This window comes from Ixodes scapularis, unplaced genomic scaffold (assembly GCF_016920785.2).
Source record: "Ixodes scapularis isolate PalLabHiFi unplaced genomic scaffold, ASM1692078v2 PGA_scaffold1__304_contigs__length_218370807, whole genome shotgun sequence".
NCBI lineage: Eukaryota > Metazoa > Arthropoda > Arachnida > Ixodida > Ixodidae > Ixodes > Ixodes scapularis.
Window position 1 is genome coordinate 1,864,005 of NW_024609846.1, and position 22,130 is coordinate 1,886,134.

Below are 22,130 nucleotides of genomic sequence, written 5' to 3' on the forward strand. Positions count from 1 at the left end.
CGCAGCAAGAGGCCAAGCGACGCCATCAGTTCTGTATCATCTAGTGTGACCGTAATCGCAACAGCACCACCAGTTATAAGTTATAGCGAACATTCCAGGAATAGGAAAGAAAGCAGAGACAACAATCGCCGTTATTACACAAATAGTCCCCACAAAAATATATATATTGAACCTATTCATTATCTACGCATATTGATACAGACGGGTCTACCACTTAAACCTCCGCATCTCTCGGTATACATATTTCATGGCCCAAAACAACTATTAAAGCAAACGAAGTCATATGGCATCCTCGACTGCTGCAGAACTCGCGGCGATCAGAACAGCTATGCAGTATATTATTCTCCGAAATCCACACCAAGGGGTGATATTCGTCGACTCTAAGTCTGCTCTCTTAACTCTCTCTTCGCTCAGTAAACAAAGTTAAAACATTCAACTAATTCACGCAGTCCTGGAGATACATCAAAAATGGTTTGGTTAAGGGCCACAATAAATTTCTCCAGTGGGTGCCAGGGCGTTGCGGGATTTCTGGAAATATTGGGCAGACAACGCAGCCAGAGAAGCTCCCAAAGAGACTCCTCTTCAAGAACCGGTTCCAATAGACCTATTGCTATATTACCCAAGCATCAAGGAGAATGCAGGGATGGGTGTTCCACGCGACGCACGTAATGGCCTAAGCAGTAGTAACTTTTCTAAAGCAAATACCTAAAACAAATGGCATCTTGCACGCACATTTGTCAACGCTTTATTTTGTTTATTTACTTCGAATCTTTTCTACGGGAAAGACATGCGCGTGTGGCGGGTGGAAAACCAACCCCTGCATTCTCCTTGATGCTTGGGGAATATAGCAAATGGTCTATACCGTCACTTGAGCAATCGGCAGTGAAATAACATCGTCGTTATACAGGGTGATTCAAGGAGACGCCAGGCTCTTTAAATCGACCGCAAAATTCGGTTTCTTAACCTATCGCGCTACGACTTTGTGCAGCGTTGTCCACAGATAGTGCTTTTTTTTTTTTTTTAAACTTGCAAAGAGAGAACTTACCCGACGAAAAAGTAAAAAAAGAAAAAGGCTTAGCTCCTATGGAAACGTAGCGACGCCACCGGTCTTCAAACAACACGGTGCTGTTTCGCACGGGAGAAAAGAGATGGCGCAACGAACGCTGCCAACGCATTGCGCCAACGAACGAGCATATGGCGCCGAGAGCCCGCGTCTTTAGCAGACAATCTTTTCGACTCAAAAGCGGCGCGCGTTCCGCAGGTGGCGACAGTCGCAGAAACAAAAACAGGCGCGGTAACAACAAGGAACTGCAGTTCCTTGTCGCTCGTTCGTTGGCGGCAGTTGGCATTGTGGCCGCTTGCGCCATCTCTTGTCTCCCGTGCGAAACGGTGCCGTGTTGTTTGAAGACCGGTGGCTTCGCTGCGTTTTCATAGGAGCCAAGCCTTTCTCTTTCTTTACTTTTTCCTCGGGTAAGTTCGCTCGTTGCAAATTTTACAAAAAAAAAGGACCATCTGTGAGCAACGCTCCACAAAGTCGTATCGCGATAGGTTAAGAAACCGAATTTTGTGGTCGATTTAAAGAGCCTGGCGTCTTCTTGAATCACCGTGTAGACAAACCAACATTATTAATAAAAATGCGAAAAACATATTGACCCCAAATTAAGATTTTGCATGCCACGAGGCGTCTCAAGAGCTCACGAGACAACACTCCATCGACTGCGTCTCAACGTCGCATATACGAAGAAACACCTACATCTTATTGGCAAAGAAGAATCACCCATGTACCCTTCATGTTCTTCCCCCGAAGATAGTGACCATTTATTGTGTACATTTAAAAAAAAATCTATTCTCAAAAAGAAAGGCGTAACAATACAGCTGGGTCTAGGACCAAATGTAAAACTGGAACTGCAACACCCCCTTGGGCCTTGGTCAACTTCTGTAGACGCCCATAAGGCCACGAAAGCACTAATTTATTTTCTCACTCACACTCGATTATTCAAGCTGCAATAGAAGCTTGATGTATATAATGTAAATATGTATTATTTTATACAATAACATTACCTTTTTTGTTCTTTTCTTTCCTGTCCCGTGGGAAGTAGCAAATCAGGTTTTAAGAAGGTGTACTTCTTCTTGACTCTAAATAAACGACTATTTCTCTTGGTGCCATGAGATTGTGTCATCATCCAAGTTAGTAAATGACACGGCGTTCTCAACAAATGGCAGACGTTCCTCTTGTAATTGTTGTTATGTTCTGTCTGTATACTTTGTAGTAGCGTGGCCCTCAACAGTCCGCAACCCTCACTTTCTGGAACCGGCCGCCCTTACCCCATAACCGACCGCATCACCGTTCTTGAGGCTGTTCAGCGATACCCAGCGGTCTCGTTCTGCTGCTGCTTGATTACAGGGACCCCTGGATGAGATGAAAAACCTGGAGGTTGTGTTCGCGGCTTTTTCCAGCACAGTATTATTCCCCCGAAGATTCACTACGTAGCAAAGACGAAGATCCATCACCCAAAATACTACGGTAAAAATAATCTCCCACGTTGTCGCATTTTGTTTTCTAGATTGGCTCATCAATCTTCAATTTTTTTAACAAGACTGCTGGATTGAAGGACAGGCGGGCTTGAAGATTCGTGATTCATGTTATAAGGTCTTGATAAATGCCCACACTCCTGCGATAAAAATCTTGGACCATCATGAGCGGAAACATCTACCGGTATTTCGTGTCTTGTACAGCAGGATAGTAACTTGCGGGTTAGTGCTTGCGAAGGAGTGCTTTAAATCCTGCCAACTTCTAAGTAGTTTGAGGAGGCATCAAGTTCCACTAAGTAAGAGTTTCCCCCAAAGGCAAACGTGTAAATACAAATTACGCATCCAGACAAAAAGTAGGCTTCCGGACGATGCCGGACATTCCCAATGTAAATATAGGGTGTCCCAAGTCACCAGGCTTGATTTAAAATGGACCGTAGAAATCGACGCCTGCGCGTAGCAATCTAAACTTTTCGTCAAAGGTGTATTTCACCGGTTGGTTTTTTCAAGTAAAATTACAAAGCGTAGCTTCCTTTCTGTAATAAATAGAGCCAAGAAATTTACCAGGATCAACGACCGGCGGCGACGCAGACTGCCAAGTCAAGTGGCGGGCGCGTTTGGCACTCGTATTGATAGGTGGCGCTACCTCTTCATAGAGACTGCACGCGACCACCGTGGTTTATTATAGCGAGTTCGTTTCACGGCACTCGTGCCCACGCGTGCCCACTCGCAGCGTGGAACGGGTTCGTTTCGGCCAGCACTCCACGAGTGGTTGCACTCTCCGAGTTCGTTTCAGCGCTGACACCCCACGCGTGCGTGCACTCGCTGCACCGAGAAAATCGGGAGTGCGCCAAAATGCAATCCCGTCATGCCTCGCTCCGGTGGGGCCGGCGAGGAGCGGGAGCAGACGACGAGGGTTCGTCTGCTACGATGTTTCGCGGAACCGAACGGAAAAAAAAAGGTAGATTTTCTGATAGAAATTGCGTCCCGCGGGCAACGAAATCAAACACGAGCTTGAATTGTGAGCGTCTGCTATTTCACGAAGGAAGCAATTGACAAACCGTGATTTATTTTCAGGTTTTAAATTGCTCTGTTGCCGTACAAACGCTGAAATATACTAGTGTGTAAAGAAATGCTCAGAACAAAGGCAACAGCGGCCCCCGAGATGTCTATCACCATCCGTGTACGGGTGAAAAATTTAACATTTGTCGACAAAGCTCCCCCAGCGGAAACCTCTGACTGCCAAATGAGCATCAGAGAAAGCTAAAGATGGAGACTTCACCCGAGGATTGGGCAACATCATGTTTAACATTTACCTACGTCAGCTAACTTGCCCCGTCGTATTTTGTTCGAGAAAGCTCTCGTTCTCGACGCCCTCACCAAGGCTAATATCTAATCCACCTATAATGCCGATCCAAATCGAAGGTCCCAGTTTTGCTGGATATTCCAACAGGCTAGTTTTAAGCCGTACCCTTTCAGTGGTTCACGCGTAATACCATGCTCAAACGGATCAAGCTTCTGCTCGGAGAGCATCATCAGTTTTCTTCAGTGTAAACGGTTATAAAAATTGAAAGATCGCAACCAGCTGCTTTGTAGACAGCTGGTTGCGGAAATTTACGCCGTCTGTAATTATCTCTACGGCAGCCTAGCTGCTTGAAGTCATCGTAACTATAAACTACAGGTTGCATGCAGCGACCAACGTTTGTAGATAAACGTTGGTTGCGACTGCATTCCCGCATTCCCACGCATCACTCCGAACAGAAAGGCGCTAGTTTCGGTTTGAAGTCGGTACCTTTTCTACAACATAGATGGCGCCAGCATCAGTCTTCTGCACTCGGTGCATTTGGCGGGTTCGTTTGAGTCCAGTTTTCCGTGCAACACTCTGTGAGTGCGATGCATTCTGGGAGAGAACTCGAACGGTGCCAGTGCGTGTGAAACGAACTCGCTATTAATATGAACATAATATTTTGTAATTTTTATTTGGTTTCAAAACAAATGCGCACGCTAAAATGAAAACTTAAAGCTAAAAAAAAACGCGTTCGCATAACGACGGCGCTTTTTGCTGCAAACGGATTTCGTCTGAGCGTCGTCTGCTTTCGCTAGTCGGCTACACCTTCGGACGCTGCTCCCGACGTCATCTGTCAATACACGCGCCAAACACACCCCGCAACTCGACTTGGTCGTCTGTGTCGCCGCCAGCCATTGACGCTGGCAAGTTTCTTGGCCCTATTTTTTTACAGAAAGCGAACTACGCTTTGTAATTTTACAAAAAAAAAAAAAAAACCGACCTGTGAAATACACCTTTGACGAAAAGTTTAGATTGCTACGTGTAGGCGTCGATTTTTACGGTCCATTTTAGATTGAGCCTGGTGACTTGGGACGCCCTCTATATGTATATAAACATTATTGTATATAACATGTATATAAACGATAAGTCAGCCGTTTTTACATTACTTTCCGTAAAACCTTTAAGCGAGAAAAAAAAAATAGTTTCTGTGCTAACCGTGAATACAGAACTTTTCCTGTAAGTATATGCATATGCTAATATTCAACTCAAGAACCACAATAAATAAAGTCAGGCTCCTTGCGGAACGTTTTTAAGTTCTCCATTACTCCGTTAAATTAAGATATATGTCGGTACAGCTTCGATTCGTTTTGCTATTTCATCAAGACGTAGACGTTTCAAAAGCATCCATCGTTACCATCGTTTCTTTTGTGTGTGTGTTTTATTCCTTCGACTACCAAATCTTGTAAGGACTCCTTCGCTCATCTCATAAATTATGCGCAAAGCATTTTTTTTTTGTCTTCATGTCGCAACGAGCATAGATGTGCACTATCTTTTGGCTTGCCGGCGTTTCCCTTCAAAAGCGTCTTTGTTATAATTTATTGGATGCCTGTGATTGATGACAGGTAGGGAATTCTACTAAAGGCCTGTTCACACATGTAGCGGAGCGCTCCAAGCGGTGCGCTGACCTCGCGCTAAGCGCGTGCTGACGGGAGCGTTCACCAGCTTTGTGTCGCAACGTCAATACTGTTGTTCATGGCAAACAATAAGTAGCAGACGACACGTGCGAAGCGCTACATTAGCGCTTCGCTGCATGTGTGAACCGGCCTTAACGCTCCGCCTCCACCACGCGCGCATCGACTTCTTTCGGTCCTTGTGTGCGTATGCGGCGAAGTGATATCAAAGGCAGAAAGCTGCTCACGCGTTCGGGGCGGGGCATCTCCTGGGTTCTTGACCTGTCACTGACGACATTCCGCTCTGCACAATGTAAGCGAGTGCCATTGTGTGTTGGTCGTTTTAATTTATTTCGCCGGGCGCATTCCTCAATTCGCCTACGAAGCCAAGGTTGTGTTCTCGGGGGCAGCTTGTGTTGGCACTGACCTCTCGGCATCACGGGTCTCACACGTGATTCCTGCGCGATGAAGACGCGACTAGATGGCGTGAGACCGCATGCGCTATCTGGTAACAGCCTGCCGAGACGAAGAAGCGTGAGAGAACAACGATGCGGCAGTCTACCTGTGGGACTCAAAGCGAGAGCGTTGTGCGATGGTGGTAGGCAACCACCACAGTTTTCATCATGTAACCTTTGTACTTCCGACTATATTATACACAGTGTTTGTTTTTTGTGTTTGTTTTTTACCAAAAGCCCAGCTGTCAAGACCTTTTTTTTTATTTTCAAGGTTATATTTTATTTTAGACTATGTTTAACAACAAGTGCTCTCGGTTATATCGCCGTGCATTGCAAAAATAGGCTTGCTAACGAACGAAAGATAATGTAGTACGCCTAAATATAGCACGCCTAGAAAGGGGAGTGTCCATAAACAGTCAGTATATGTACACTCCTATTTCTCTTCAAAAATACGTATATCAGTGAAATACCACGTTTATTTACAAAACAGCAAGTGTTTGATCTGAACCTCTTTTGTATCGCCAGTGGCACGCACAAACAATGCGTGATTTACTTCATATTTCCCTTCGAAAAGGGTAAAAAACGCGCGGGTGCGGTAAAGAACCCGGTAAAAAGCTCCACTGGTGTGCTAGATTGAACCCAGCGATAGACCGATCCCACAACAACCGAACTGGACGCACGCTCGCTATCTTACGACCTCTTCGGTGAGCCATTACAACACATATGGTTGCATTGCAGTACTGCTATTCACAACAAGCAAAACCATGCGGACGAGCTTGTTAGAAAACATTGTAATCTAACCCCTGAGACACGGAAGGATAAACTCACTAACCAGACGACACAAATTCGCCGTGTCGTTTGTGTCTTTTGTACTTTTATTTCTTTGGTCGCCCGTGTTGTTCGCTATTTATTTTATTTCACATTGTCACAGGGGTTAGGTTATGACGACTGTTATTTAATTAGTTGGAATCGCACATGGGCGATCGCGAGATGTGCCGCAGCGCTACCACAGGAAGAGTGACTACTATATTCGAGGACAACCTTCTCTGGCACTGCAGTCAAAGGTACGTGAGCGCGTGCTTGAGAGAAGTTTAGTTCGTCTTGTTAAATCTGCTCATAATCCCCTCAATCTTGTAAGGACTTTTTCGCGCAGCAGTTATGGTGCCCTCACCAAGAAATCTGCCCTTTTCATTCTACTCTTCGGCAGAAATTCCGACTGCTTTGAACCAGGTGCTATTTGGCCCCTCTTAGGTGCAGGCATTAGGTCCTTCGAAGATCCATCGGAAAGTGTGGACACAGCACCAGGGACTAGCTTCTTTATGTGGTATCCCAGTGCATAGTTCCCCGGTTTAAAGTGCTGCTGCACACAACCGCAGATGAACATCTATTGTTCCCAACGAAGTTTCTTTTTGTATCTTTTTCTTTCACGTAGTGCTTGGCAATTCATCGTTCAGCATCTGGTGTGAAAACACCCCAGAAACCTTCCCCCATGTCGACTTGCGATCAGGGGTATGACAGCGAACCGGTGCCAGTGCTTCGGTGCTGAGAGGAAGTGCATGGCGTCACGACGCGCCGTGATATGGTGATTCTGCCGACCGATAGCCGTGTCGGCCCGGAATTCTACTAATTGTTATATAAGCGCCCGTCCGCTGTGCTCTGATGTACTCCGGTTTACATACGCTACCAAGTATATAAACCAGTCTTTACGAATTTCACCAACGTCTCCCATCTCCACCTCGTTCAACGGGAGCCCGACAGCGGGGAAGGAACGCCGGCCCGGAACCGGAAATCTTCTGACAGGCGACTCGAGACCCAACCTCGAACAAAGGCGATTTAGACCCAAAGGTGCCAGATGACAGCCAAACTATCTCGGATGAAGTCTAACTTTGGAATGTTTTTTTTTTAGAAATACAGCCAAGATACCGAAGCTTTGGCTAAAGTAGGTCGATTGGATTTACATTGGTTTTTTAAGCATTTTAATGCCATAAATTCCCAGACAAAAGACAAATGTTAGGCCAAAAAAATCTGATATATGGGAGCGAATATTTCTTGTTCTTGTGTTATTGTGTTTTCTTCGTTTGAAAAGGCAACTTGCTTTTTTTTTATTTTTTGCGAAAGCAGATTTTGTGAGGGTTTTTTATCAAAAATCGTTTTCTAGCATCAATCGTTTGTTTTAATACTTGACATTTCATAAACGTAGAATTTCTTTCTAAGAAGTTTAAATGTGCACCATTTTTTTATTGACGTTTAGAAGAAAATGTCATCCGAAAAACTGAGACAACAGAAAACGAGAGAAAGGAAGTCATAGGGAAGAGAAAGAAGTAATTACAATATTGGGTCTTTTGTTGAGGATTGATATTTAATAATATTAAAAAATCACACTTTGTATAAGTAGTGTTATCATAACCTATAATAACATTGATGAAGCACCAAGCCCGGATGCAGAGGACATCATTGCAGTTTTAACGGAGAGCCCTCAATAGCTCCACCACTGGCATTTGCGTTGGTGGAGATCCAGCTTTTGTCCTAATTGCAAGAGCAACTATTTACTGGTACTAAAGCAAATCTTAGAGAAGAAATAAAAAACTTTGTGATCAGGACGTCCTTACTACTCTCTCCTCTTCGATATAATTTTTAGGACGGCTCTTCAAGGACGTCTAGGCGTCCTGACCGTGACAACACGCTGATGTGTTGACAGTGCCGTGGCTCGGCAACCGTCGTAATATTACACTGAAGAATTTTAAACCTATTTCCTATTCAGCTAAAACGACCTAAAAGTAGTAAATAATCCTTAGAATGAATTGTGCTGCGTTGAATGAAAAAGAACGATACTGACACTAGAAGGATGCACGACATACACAGACACCCACGTTTTGTTTGGGTATGAACCTCTTACAATTGCGGCGATTCCTGCGTGTGAAAATATCTCGAGAAGTGAACGTTATTTCTTAAAAGTATTTCTGCGACGTCCGTGGTGTTTACGGCATAGATCCACACTGAAAAGGTGGATCTATCATAACCTTTGGTATGACGGCAGGCTGACAGACGTCATTTTCGAGTGTAGAGATTTCAAAAATAAATGTTTTTGTAAAGATGCTAATCCAGAGAAGCTTCCGCTTCTCGTTAAATATCGCAGATCAATTTAGTTCATCCATTCGTATATATTTATTTATTGTTTTTTTAGGAATATTGTTCACCCCTAAAGGAGCTGTGAGAGGTCTGGGTCACAAGGTCACAAAAATATACAAGACAACTTCACATAAAATATTCAGTAGAGGAGGAAAAAACGAAAAAAATACGGCTCATCCAGCCTATACTGAATCTGCGATCAGAAAGACAAAAACAAACAAACAGATATTTGACGCACTTTATACCCAACAGTAAAAAAAGAAATCGAACTGGCAACAACTATCGCTTCCTGCGACTAGAAGAATAAAAACTGTATATTTAACGGTATATATTACATAAAATAGAAATAACACTTGAAAGTTCAACTAGACAGTTGATCAGTGCAATGTTCTGGGGACGGTGATTCTAATCATAGATTATACGAATTAATAAAATGTCTGAAGCATAATAAACCTGACACAATTTACAATTCGGGACCTGATACAATTTGCTCAAAAATACTGAAGAACACGAGAGACATCTCCTGTTTATTTCTTCAGCTAATTTTTAACCAGTCATTGTCAGACGGCTGCGTTCCAACGGACTGGAAGATTGGTCGGGTCATTCCTGTCTTCAAAAGCGGTGATCGATCCCTTCCTGATAACTATCATCCCATATCGCTCACATGCATTACATCGAAGCTTTCAGAGCATATCGTCCTCTCTAACGTCATGAATCACCTCACCTGTAATAACTTTTTTTTTCCAAAACCAGCATGGTTTTCGCCAGGGTTATTCCTGCGACACCCAACTTTTTGAATTTCCTCACGACCTGCACACTAACCTTGAATCGCTCTTTCAAACGGATGCCATCTTCATAGACTTTTCCAAAGCTTTCGATCGGGGTTTTCACCTACGCCTACTCGCAAAACTATCGCGACTCAATATTCATCCCTTAATCGTATCTTGGATTCGCAGCTCTCTCTCATCCAGAGTCCAATATAAAGTCGTCAACACTTTAGAATCAAACCTTACCGATGTTTTGTCTGGGGTCCCACAAGGCAGTGTCCTAGGTCCGCTTCTTTTCTTGATCTTTATTAACGACCTTCCAAATTCTATCACCTCTAACATACGTTTATTTGCTGATGATTGTGTCAATAATAATATAACCAAATGGTGTGATCAATGACTAATGTTACTAAACCACTCTAAATGTATGTTTGTCTGTTTTTCTCGAAAACATTCCCCATCTCTTTTCAAATATTCTCTAGGCTCATCAACAATTGAGTGTGTTCAATCGTACAAATACCTTGGCGTTCATTTTTCTTCCCGTATGTCTTGGACCCTCCATATTGACTCCATACACGCCGCAGCTTCCAGAACGCTTGGTTACATTCGACGCTGTCTGCACTCAGCCCCTCCAGCTTTGCGCCAGCTGGCCTACGAAACTTTTGTGCGTCCGAAGATTGAGTATGCTGCTGCCATTTGGTCCCCACACCAGATTTACCTCACTAACACCTTAGAATCTATTCACAATCGTGCTGCCCGATTCATTTTTTCTAATTACGAACGCACCGCCAGTGAGTCGGCCATGAAGGCTTCCTTATGCCTCCCCACTCTCATTTCTCGCCGAAGAATATCACGCATCTGTCTTTTCCAGAAGATTTTTTATTACCACTTTCTACTCAGACAGTCTCTACTGTTAGAACCGCATCGTTCATCCCGACGACTTTTTAACTCCCTTAGTGTACGTCGCACCCATGGTTCCACTGTCACCTTGAACAGCTCATTTCTTCCTCTTGCCATAATAGAGTGGAACAATCTACGGGACCATGTAGTGCTCATCTGTGACCCCGACCTCTTCAGACATGCTGTATCGTCTATATTTAATATGTAATCAGTGCGATGCTCCTACCTATGGCCAGTGCTCAGCCACATCTTGTTTCTATGTTTTGTTTTTGTTTTTATTGTATAAAAGTTCTACTTGTGTGCTTCTTTGTGTTGCCCCCCCCCCCCTTATGTAATGCCCCTGGCGGGGCCTTTAAGGGATAATAAATTAAATGAAATGGAAATGAAACAATTTTCTTGTCCTTTGCTTCCAGATGGTCAAGCTTTAGGATAGAGCGGTCAAGCATTCACATGCCAATAATAAACCACAATAGACTTTTGATTATTTAATATTCAATTTGATTGCCTCCACGCAGAACCAGCGTCCATTGCAGATTCGTAGGGTTTATTTTTTAATTATTTTTGTTTACGGGTCGGCGCCGCGTCGGCACTGCTGTTTTCATTCGTTTTATCCAAATAATCTTCTGAATCAAATGATCCTTCACTTCCAGCGCCACTAGATGTGACGCATCTTCCTCGCCGACAGGTTCCAGAGAAAACCGCAAACCGCTGCAAAAGTATATATAAAAACAAATATTTTTGTGAACAGGTGAAAGAAAAAACCTAATCTCCCACGGTTTGTAGGATTTTATGTTTTAAATATTATAGTGACCTAAGTGGTTTCTATGTACAAAAAAAAACATGCAAAAAGACATGTATAAAAGACAGGTAATTTCAGGAGCTACGAAAATGGTAAACTGTGTTTGACCATTGAGAAAACTTTACTTTTTAATAGAAAGCAGTTTCTTTGAAGACGAAATTTAGCTACTTTTTTGTTGTCTTTTCCTACAATATTTTTACGCCGCCATTGTGTCACATGTTTTCGCTATTTTCGATATCTAAAAGTTTTGTATTATATCTAATCTAATTTTTATTCATTTTCGAACATTCTTGTAACATCGATTTGAGTTCTATTAGCATCGAAAGTTGTTAATGAACTTAAATATGGTAAATATATTTGAATGTTAGTGTAAGTCTTGGCCAAAAAAAAAAACAACTAATTAACACAGAGCTTCAGCCATGTAAAAAACTGTTGGCAAACAGATAATAAAATATCTCACCTAGGAGCAATTATTCGTAGCATTTTTGAAGAAATTAAGGCTTTTTTATAGCTTTTTAACGTTACTTTGGAAATTTGTCACCATGTACAAGTGAATTCGCGAGAGATACAATATTGTTATGCATTGTCTCGTACTCTTAGAAGGCCTTTATTTTTATTTCGCGCCCTTTGATATTAAGTGCAATAGTATTATTAATTCAACTACACCAGCTCTCTTGCTTAAATAACCAATTATTCGCTCTACTAAAAAATGGTATCGAAAAAATTCAATATTTTTTATTCACAAACTCGAAAAAACATGGGACTGAAATGCGCAAGCTATCAAGAACGTGTACTTCTCTTCCATTGAAATTTCCGAAAAATCGTGTGCAACTTTCTAATAAAATAACGGTTAGTTCTGTAACCTCGGCATTTCTCCGCACTGCTAGGTGCAACAATTGGGTGTAGACTGATCGGTCTGCAAAACGTAGTTCTTTTGTTTTTTTGGTGGTGACAAACAAGTCTCTTTTTTTTGGGGGGGGGGGGGGAGGGTGGGGGGAGGGGGGGACACTTTCTGCTATGTATAATGCATGCATAACTATGTAAGTCGTTTTGAAATTCTCATAGTAGCCAAAATATGCCGAAGCATCCTCTTACGAAAATGGTCATCGTGCCATTTCGCGGCGCAATTTTTTTATTTGCACAAACACAACTGTCGTGACGATACTTAAGACAGGATCAAAAGAGATGCGATGCAATCACTGCATTATGCCGTTGGTTGAGCTTTCTCAGTCCTGTGGTAGACTTCATTGACTCCCCTATTCATTCCAAAACAAAGTGCCCACAACATATTTTACTATGTAGCGAATACATTTAACCTTTTATTAACGTTTGCATTGTGTGTACCTTGCAGTGCGTTCCATCCGGCTTTTTTTCCAGGCTTAGAACCGGAAGAGAAAACTGAAGCAGAGATCCACGTTGGCAAACGTAGTAACAGGAGAAGAAAGGTACAGTCTGTAAATACGCGAAGGGAAGTATCAGATCCGATAGACATGCCCAGATAGCGAATCATGCATTTCGTTCTCAGCAAGTTGCAAGCATGGTGAAACTTTCTTGTCCCCTCGTTTATTCTCGTCACATTTAGTTAAACCTGAACGCTGTGCTCTGAAATACGTCTGCAAGTATTAGTCTTCACATCTAGCGAAGGTACAAGCATTAAACAGTTATGTGTGTGTTGGTTGGCTTTAACTGATACTATTAACATTTTCAGGTCTTGGCAGCTGATTATACGATCCTGAGCAATCAAGATCATTATGTAATTTAGTGCGAATGTTTGAGAAAAAAAACTCGCCTGGCTTAGACATACCCTCAAATACAGTGAAGTTATAACAGGACTTGAGGCTTTTGATGGGAACTGTTGACAACGTGTCAACAATTTGTCCGTTTAATTTAGAAGGGTAATCGCAACGTCACGTACCGTGGAACTAAGATGTCACGTAACACCGTGACGTCCAGTGACATTGACACGTCACGTCACACCACGACGTCACGTGAGACTACACAATTCTAGTTGCCCCTCCAAATTTAGCGGTGAACTTGGAATGAGTCTTAAATTGTGGTGCCATGTGATGTCATTACGTAGCGTGGTATTGTGACGTCTTTCTTTCAAAACCACACGACCAAGAAAGGACGTGGTGGGTTCCCATATAAAGCTATTGCTTTAAAAGTCACCAATACACTACATGACAAACGGCGTTTAAATAGTATGTTTGGGTGTCATGTACAGCTAGCGTTTATTAGGTTCCTTAAAGGGGCATTCCGGCGTTTTCAACATGGTCCCCGATTTGGATCCAGATTGGCAAAGCAGACCAAGAAACATCGCTGAAATAGCAGCCAAAATATAAAGAAAAACTTTTTTTTACTGCAGAGCTACTGAATTTAGAATTTCGGGCAGCACATTTCTTTTTTAACTAAAGGTTTCTATACTGACGAATAAAAAAGTGACACGAGCGGCATACAGCTGCTCACTCTTGGTACTTTAGAATTTGTTCCCGACTGATTACATGCACTTTCATAGTTTCATGTGAAGGCTTTGAAAGCTTGTTACAGCACCCGCGCAGCAGAGCGAAACAAATAGCCGGCAGACTGTTTATTAAACTACTTGCTCACCATGCAATCCTGCCTGCCTAGGGACGTCACGGCATTGAAAAGCGCGGGTATATTTTAATGTTCGTTTTGACATCATTTTTATTTCCTGATTTCACAATAACTATGCTGAATTTCGTGCTACAAAATAACATACCGGAAAGGATAAAGGCCGATAATTCAGAAAATTGACGGAGTACCCCTTAACGGAAAAATTGGAAGACCTCTAGTCATTCTTTTTATTTTTCCTGTTTCTAATTGAGGTGCTTTTAAATTTGAATAAAATGTTAAACCCGTTTCAATTACCTATATGCATACCGTGTCGTAAAAAATATCAAAATTATTTTCCTAGTTCAGGTTCCTGTATTAGCATTTCTTTCCGCGATTGTGATATCTTAGCGGAATAGGAAGAGTTTAAACTTACCCAAACTCTTGAACATCTGCTTAAACCTGTCGAGATTGTGATATGAACTTCGTAAGTGGTGATTTATATTTAAGGGAGAGTTTCAAATATATTTTCTTTAACGAATTATATTTTCTTTATTTATTTATTTATTTATTTATTTTTTTGCTAGCTTACCATGGACGGCTAAGAGAATGTCTCAAATGAAGCAAAACATTAGGCCTTCACAAATAAAAAAGCTTCAAACCTGCAAAAAACGGCCTGAGGCAAAATAAAACATCAATATTGTTTTGAACTTTTATTATTAATAAACTATCTTATATTGAAAATAATTCAGATTGCTTACAAACCTAAGGACGCGAACAACTTTCACCAACTACATCAACTTAATGCATTTTATAAAAAAAGGCTTCGCTATGTCTTTCCAATGCCTTATATAGAACTGCTCCTAAATTTTACATTTACTTTTAAATGTAGTGTGGTCCTACTTTAAATAATGCTCTTCTCGACAAATCGTAAAAAGAAAAATTAGAAGGCCGATATTTTATTTATTTTACTTTAAGCATTTTGCGATTGGCAAATCTCCATATCGTGTTCTACTCTGATCATTTCCCTCATTCAAAACATTTGGCAACTTCTTTCAATGGGTGGATACAAAAGGTATCAAGTTATGTAACTAACCGAAAACATGTTCCTACTAAGTGTGAAAGCTTGTAAACTATTAGAAACGAAACTTTACAAAATTGCAATTATGTGTCATGGCATTCTTTCTCAAAGAAACACCTTAGAGCTATACTATAAGCGCTTGGCATTTCGCAGAAGCGGCGAACGATATAACTAATTTACTGCCATACGAGCCTAAGCCACGAATCTCGCTTTCCGACGCATTTAGGGGTTATTCACATTTCCATTGGAATTAAATTTGCGAGAGTTGCTTACTACAAACTCTCGCTTCCATGATAAAGCCATGCTAGTGTGGAGTCAACACTATGCATTCCTGAATAACCAAAAACGTGAATGGAAACGGGCTGCTTGCTCACAGTTATATAAAAAGCGTATACGAGAAATGAATGTTTCGCGGGCTGTATCCACTGACATTCTCGAAGCTCTGAAATCAACTTCGAATTATTACGTTTTATATTGCAACGGATGATCTTCTCTGCTTGTTGACTGAGAACGATGGTTTCGCCTTGAGAATCACAAGTTAAGAACATACCTACTTTTTACATTTTATATTCCATATTTTGTGCTCTTAAAAATTACAAACTTCCCGTCACGTTTGCGACTCACAATGATAACAATCTGCTGGATTATGAAAATATGAAAACCGATGGGGGGGAGCTAAAAATGCGGGAACGGAGCATTACGTTTTAAAATGAAAAATCTCAACCAGACAGTGATTTCAGCCCCAAGCTACGTTGAGTAAAAAAAAGACTCATAATCATCATAGACCTCCATAACTTTAAAACTGCAAGGTCTTCCATCTGCAATTATTGTTTGTGATCAATCTACCACAAGCTATTCCGCATGGAGAAACATGTACGACTAGATGCTACCCCGCGCGGAGTAACATCCAGTAGCAGACTTTTCTCAATGAGGTGCGAGGAAGAACTAAGTTTGTTGCATAACAAAGAACAATAGTTTTAAATCAAAACATTGTAAAAAGCGCTTTGGTTTAGTAGTCCGGATTTCAAAATTCATTGAGCACCTTGCGAACCAAATGTGCAGGATTTTGTACGTTTTGACTGAATATAGAGAGCTATTAACTGTGAATAGTTTCCTATTTTGGACAGAGACTTATTTCTATGCACACTAACTCCAATACGTGGGGACAGTGGACACCACAACATAAATACATAGGGTTAATTCATTTATATTTTTGTATCACACTACACTAGCTTGCCTGCATCAATAATATAATATTTTGTCTAATTTCTCTGTGTGCCATTTCTTGTCAGCCTTGACCTTTACTACGCGGGGGGCGGGGGGGGGGAATATTCGTTTCCATTGCAACTTTGAGAATAACACGAGCCAACTTGAGATGCTAGGGACCTTTGACATACTGTGATGGCATACGCCAAAGGGTCCAAGCTTTTTGTGCTAGCCTAATGTATTGGTGTAAATAAAAAAAGTCACACCTGGTCACCAGGATGCTGCTGGGTGGCTATATGTACATTCTTGAGCCCTGCCCTCTCAATTGTGAACAGTTTGTAAGTAAACTCACCTGCTACAGCCCCTGGCTGGCTGATCAGCTGACGAAGAATCGGCAGGAGTAAGAGTGTGGTTGCGGTTGACAGGAGAATCAGTGTGCAGGAACACGTCTCTAAAAGATGTATTTATTTAGTCACAATTGTATTGATCTAATGAATAACTAAAAGGGGAATACCATAAGACGAAATATAAAACACCTTATGCACAGAACGATAGCAAATAAGGTTTAGGTGACAGAAGGCATTGCCATCACCCGAGGTCAAGTAGCAGACCAAATCGAAATGAAATTTTGCCAAAATACACAAAATTACACGTGATATTGGCTAAAAAAAATGTTTTCGCGCCAGTTGAATCACAGCTTTTGCTCACAAGTTCATAATTTTTTGTATGCTTATGAAGGCTGAATATGGTAGACAAAGCATGGTGAACTGAATACTTAATAAAAGCTGTCATCTAAACCTTTGCTGTTTGTATATGATTCGTCCATCTTAAGCGAAATTCAACGTTACTAAAACACTCAGTTGGGAAACTCGCCGTCGAAACCTGGGCCGCTTGCGTCCACTGAGACCGAGCTAAATACGACAACAGCGCCACTATTTATCATTTGTCTGAACTGTGGTCACATTGAGCTTTCAGAAAGCATGTTTTTGTGTAAAAACAAATGGAAAAGACTCTTTTTGTATAAAATGTTTTGGAATTAAGTACAAAATGAAGGGCGCGTGATGTTTTTATAATCTTTAGTTTGCAAGGTTTTGCGGAACAATTGATATTGTTTTTATACAACCATTCCTCAGCGGTGCCTTCAGGTAGCGCGTCCCGACCTAGGTGCATTTTAACTTCGGTAGTAATTCGCGGCGCGTCCGCTGGGGAGACGGGTGTGGCACCCCTGTACCCTCTTCCGCTGTATCTGTTTCGGCGCCAGAATGGCCGATTAAGGCCTAAATAGAAGTAACGTGCAGCGGCCTCGAGTGGCCGCTGCAGTAGAAATGGCGGCGTTGTGTTCGCCATTAGCTCGGTTCCGGAGGACAGATCGGGACCGCTTCTTCAGAGCAATCTCTATGACAGTTTCCCAACTGAGTGGTTCTAGTAACGTTGGCGAAATCTAAGCCGATACATACAACGCTTAATTGCCACAACAGGAAAAAAGAACTATGTTCTGGCGCAAGTAAACGGAGCAAAGTTTACGTTTAGATTCGAACGGCCATCCCGAAAACGCGAACGTACTTAGACTACGGGTGAAAGAGGCAAATAATAGTCAGCGCGACACAGGTACTTTTGCCACATGTGTATTGCGACCGCTCCTCTTTCTAAAGCAGGGGTCTCCAAACCCCGGCCGCGGAGGTCTTACGACCGGCCCGTGGCTGGCTGCAGTCCTCCCAATGGAGCCCGGCCCACGGCCCGCTTCTAGCACGCCCACTGCTACTGGCGAAAAAATAAACGCGTGTAAAACGGCGCCGCGGCGCGCACCAACCGCGTGAACGAAGTTACCTGAAAAAAAACGAGAGAAAACTGACTACCGTAAGGCGTGTCCTCTGGTCATATTAGTAATTGGACATAGTCATTAGAAGAATCCACACCCTAGTCTCCTGTTCCATATCTGGGTAACTAAGTAGGTTAAAATTAATTTACTTCCCGATGTATATTGTGCTTGGTGTACTGTGCCGTAGCTATTAAATATTGTCAGCATAACTTCTATCGTTCTCACTAGTCTTCTGCCCTGTGTGAACGTGCCAAAGTTCCTATGCGCTCTTGTTTATGCTGCTATGTTTTCTGGGCTCCAATTATTGTGTGATGTCATAAGCAGCTAAATTATTAAATTTCATAACAAAGTGAATGCATTCATTTACCTTAGAATCTTTTTGTTCCATGTTTACTCTAACTTCAAATATTGTATATTTAAATGCTTAGATATCTAGGATTATTTATTTAGATTTTTCTTATCTACATCTGCCCACTTCTATTTCCGGCCCTCGAGACAGAGACAGAGCCTCCATCCGGCCCCTTAGCCAAAAAGTTTGGAGACCCCCGTTCTAGGAAATAGCGCGTCGTCTGCTCTGCGACACGGCGACATCGGCAACGTCGCTCGGTTCCAGGCACTACTGGGGGCGCGGAGTTCGGGAGCCGGGAATACAGGCGCCGGAAAAATGAAAAATATTCAACTCTTAAGAAAGAAACGGAACGCGTAAAACAGAGCAGTGACGTCAGAGAGGGCCGCAGAAGTCTTAAAGTGTCGTGGTCAGGGCAACGTAATAAGTGTTTGTTTGGACCGCGCATTACAGTGCGCAAGGTTTTGCACCAAGCTATAGGTGATAGTGCTACTTGCCTTTCGCTACATCTTGCTAATATGTGGTTTTCAGCCCGTCACCGAATTGAAAGGTTGAAAGGTAAATGTGCCAATTGCGTATCCAAGTACATGGTACTCAGTAGGACAGCTAGCCTTGAAGTGTTAATTTATGTTTCACGGGAGCGGAGAGCAAGCTTATATCTGCACTTATAATGCATGCTGTCAGGTATGCAATGAAGTCTAAATTGGGGTGTCGTCGCGGTTTGAACTACCCTGCCTACAAAACATGGTTTTGTGCAATTAGGATTACGAAACGACCACTTAAGGTCCGTATGTTCTTGTACGTGTGTGTGTGTACGAGAGAGAGGGGCGTGAAAGCGTAAACAGCAAGAGAAGAGTAGCGGGCACCACGCGATCTTGACAGCAGATGAATCTCATCGTACGCAAATTGAAGCGACATCATTACTAGACAGTATTATCCATAGCGTGCTTGTGTTCTAAGGTCACTGGAACATCGATCTTACTGGCACGTCTAATGTTTTAAGAGCTCATGCGTCGGACTGTTTCCGAAACAAAAATAAGATACGTCTTAGACATTCTTAGAAAAGGGCGGACATTCTCGCGACCCTGATGGCCAATCGCGCGAACGTCAGATAGGACGATTACTTAGCTTATGTGTATCCTAGTAACCAACACAACTAACCTTCCGCTGAAATGAAGGCTTTTGACTCTGTAATTAAATAATTGCTCTGCAGTTTCTAAATTATTATTTGCTGTAGCTACTTAATTATTCTCTCTTACTTCATGGCGTGCTTTTGTTACTTAAAGGACAGTTTTGAGGCTGGTTATTTTACTTCTCTCTGGCAACAGCAACAAATCGTGGTGATAGATTGTACTAAATGTGGCTTGTTTCCTTTTCAATGTATTAAAATAAAGCCAGGATTTATATAAATCATCCTTTGTTTTTATGTTCTGCATTGCATTCACTCTGTCTTACGTGTAACATTAATGGCAATTTCTAATCGTGATCAAAGAGAATATTTGGCGAGCTGAGCACTGCATATCAAAGGTCAGTCGGGGCCATTCACTTTTCCTTACTCTGTTTTTGCTATTTCATATCTAAACAGTGCCTTTGTTAGTCACGCCTTTAAAGTATACAAGAAACATCGCCGCGGCTGCTGTGTGCGACGACCTCTCCCACCCCATAGTGCCTTAGAAGAGAAGTGCGTTAGCTTATCGCCGGAAGTTTATTACAAAGTACGCGTAGCAAGACAGTAATCATTATTAGCCTATTATAAAATGTTTATCTTCAATTCCAACTAACTTTTTTTGCCAAATCAGTCACATCGAAACAAGAGCTCAGGGTCAAATCACGACTTCTTTTTTTAAAATATTGTTTCACATTTAATTATCGTGCCTGAAAGTTAATAACTTAATATGCTAGTTACAAAAATAATAGGTTTATGAATGCGGTTCACCAAAGCCGCTATCGTCACGTGAGATTTATTTTCGCTTACTTACCAAACTGCAATTTTTGTTAACAATACTATTCTCCTTCTTTTCTTTTTTTTTTTTGGGGGGGGAGCTAAATTTTTTTTTCACGTTATAGAAGTTCAACGTTTTCTAGAAGCTTTTTGTAAAACATGACCTCTTAAATTATTTTTCTCTTAATGTCTGACGTTATAAATCATGTTGCTAGGTCCCATGTGGTCATTTTTAAACGCCTATTAAGTATTTAAGCATTTTTTTTTTGTTTTCAGTAAACTACGCGCGACAGTACATTCGACATGCACATCAAACTATTGAATATTTCATGAAGAGCCCCGTATTCTCGCAACTATTGAATAATAAATAACATAAAAATAATAATAGTTGTGACTTCCCCAGGAATGTTATTTGTATAATCGTATACATCTTTATGTTCAATCGACGTCCATGAGATGTATATAAGTATTTAGATAGTCGTTGCGAATGTCGATTCCGTTGAGATAATATTTCTACAACGTCTAAACTCGGTACTCCCATAGGTGGTTGAAGAGTGAACAAACTTACCAATTATCCAGAAAACTAAAAGGCCACTAACGAATATTCGAGGAATGTTCATTTCTACAACTTCCAGTGACTGCCACCAGGATTCTCTAAACAAGGGAAGACTAAATTAAAGTTCGGGTTATATAAAGATCTGCCTGTAAGATCTGGCTTTATATAAAGATCCGCTATATGAAAAGTGATTCAGATGCCCACGAACAGTATTGGTCTGCTTGACTCATGATAATGTATTCATGTTATATATATATATATATATATTTTTTTTTAACTATTGTTCGCTTCGTGTGAGTTCTATGTTGAAACCGGTTGCTTTCGACGACTCAGGGACATGTTTCGCTATTTCGTTTGTTGTAGCGCTGACTTGGGATAACCTCCGAAGTAAAGTTGAAGCCTTAAAAAAAAAAAAAAAGAAGCAAAAGGCCCCGGTACATTGTGTGCACGTAGCCACTGTTGGTACAATAAACTTTGTACACCTACGCATTCTTCGCGTTGTTTGCTTCTTTCTTCTCGGAAAGCCAGCCCGGAGCAAAATTCGCATAGCAACATAGCTGCTGTAACTCTACTGCTTTTGTATTGTTCGTTACGTTTCTCTTGGTTCACCACCTGCGTCATAGCGGTACTATTCATATCATGTGCCTCTTATGCTACAAAGTATTTCACTGAAAACTACGCATTTATAAGATCGACGGAGCCAAAATCTCACAGGAAAAAAAAAAAGAATAAAATTGTAAGGCACTGACCAGACATCGATGGTAATAAAAAGGGGCCTAACTTCGCCTCACGTCAAGTCCGACCTCAAGCGGCAGTAAAATCCGATGGAGCCTGTTAAGCAGCACCGAAATTGCATCGTCACGCCACTCGTTACCTTCGTGCGTCTGCTATTACCGAAAAAAAAAATCGCGCGCAGTGAATGGGCCGCGATCCTGCGCTTTCTTCTGTGCGTGATTAGTTGAGCCGGTGGCAACAAACGGACAGAGACGACGAGCGCGTGAAGATGCACTTCTCGCGCTGTTTGATAAGCTCCATGCCGTTGTATCGCCGGCCAGCTGCAGCCGGACTTATG

The 22,130-nt window shown here is 41.9% G+C and overlaps 1 protein-coding gene across 1 annotated transcript; it reads right to left on the reverse strand.

Annotated features, from left to right (window-relative positions):
* Positions 1 to 11,293: 11,293 nt before the first annotated feature.
* Positions 11,294 to 21,122, reverse strand: LOC120838484. Its single transcript, XM_040208424.1, has 5 exons — positions 21,071 to 21,122; positions 16,748 to 16,846; positions 14,545 to 14,570; positions 12,882 to 12,989; positions 11,294 to 11,446 (listed from the first exon to the last, which is right to left on the reverse strand). Exons 1-5 carry the CDS (start codon positions 21,120 to 21,122, stop codon positions 11,294 to 11,296), a joined length of 438 nt encoding a protein of 145 aa, XP_040064358.1.
* Positions 21,123 to 22,130: the final 1,008 nt, after the last annotated feature.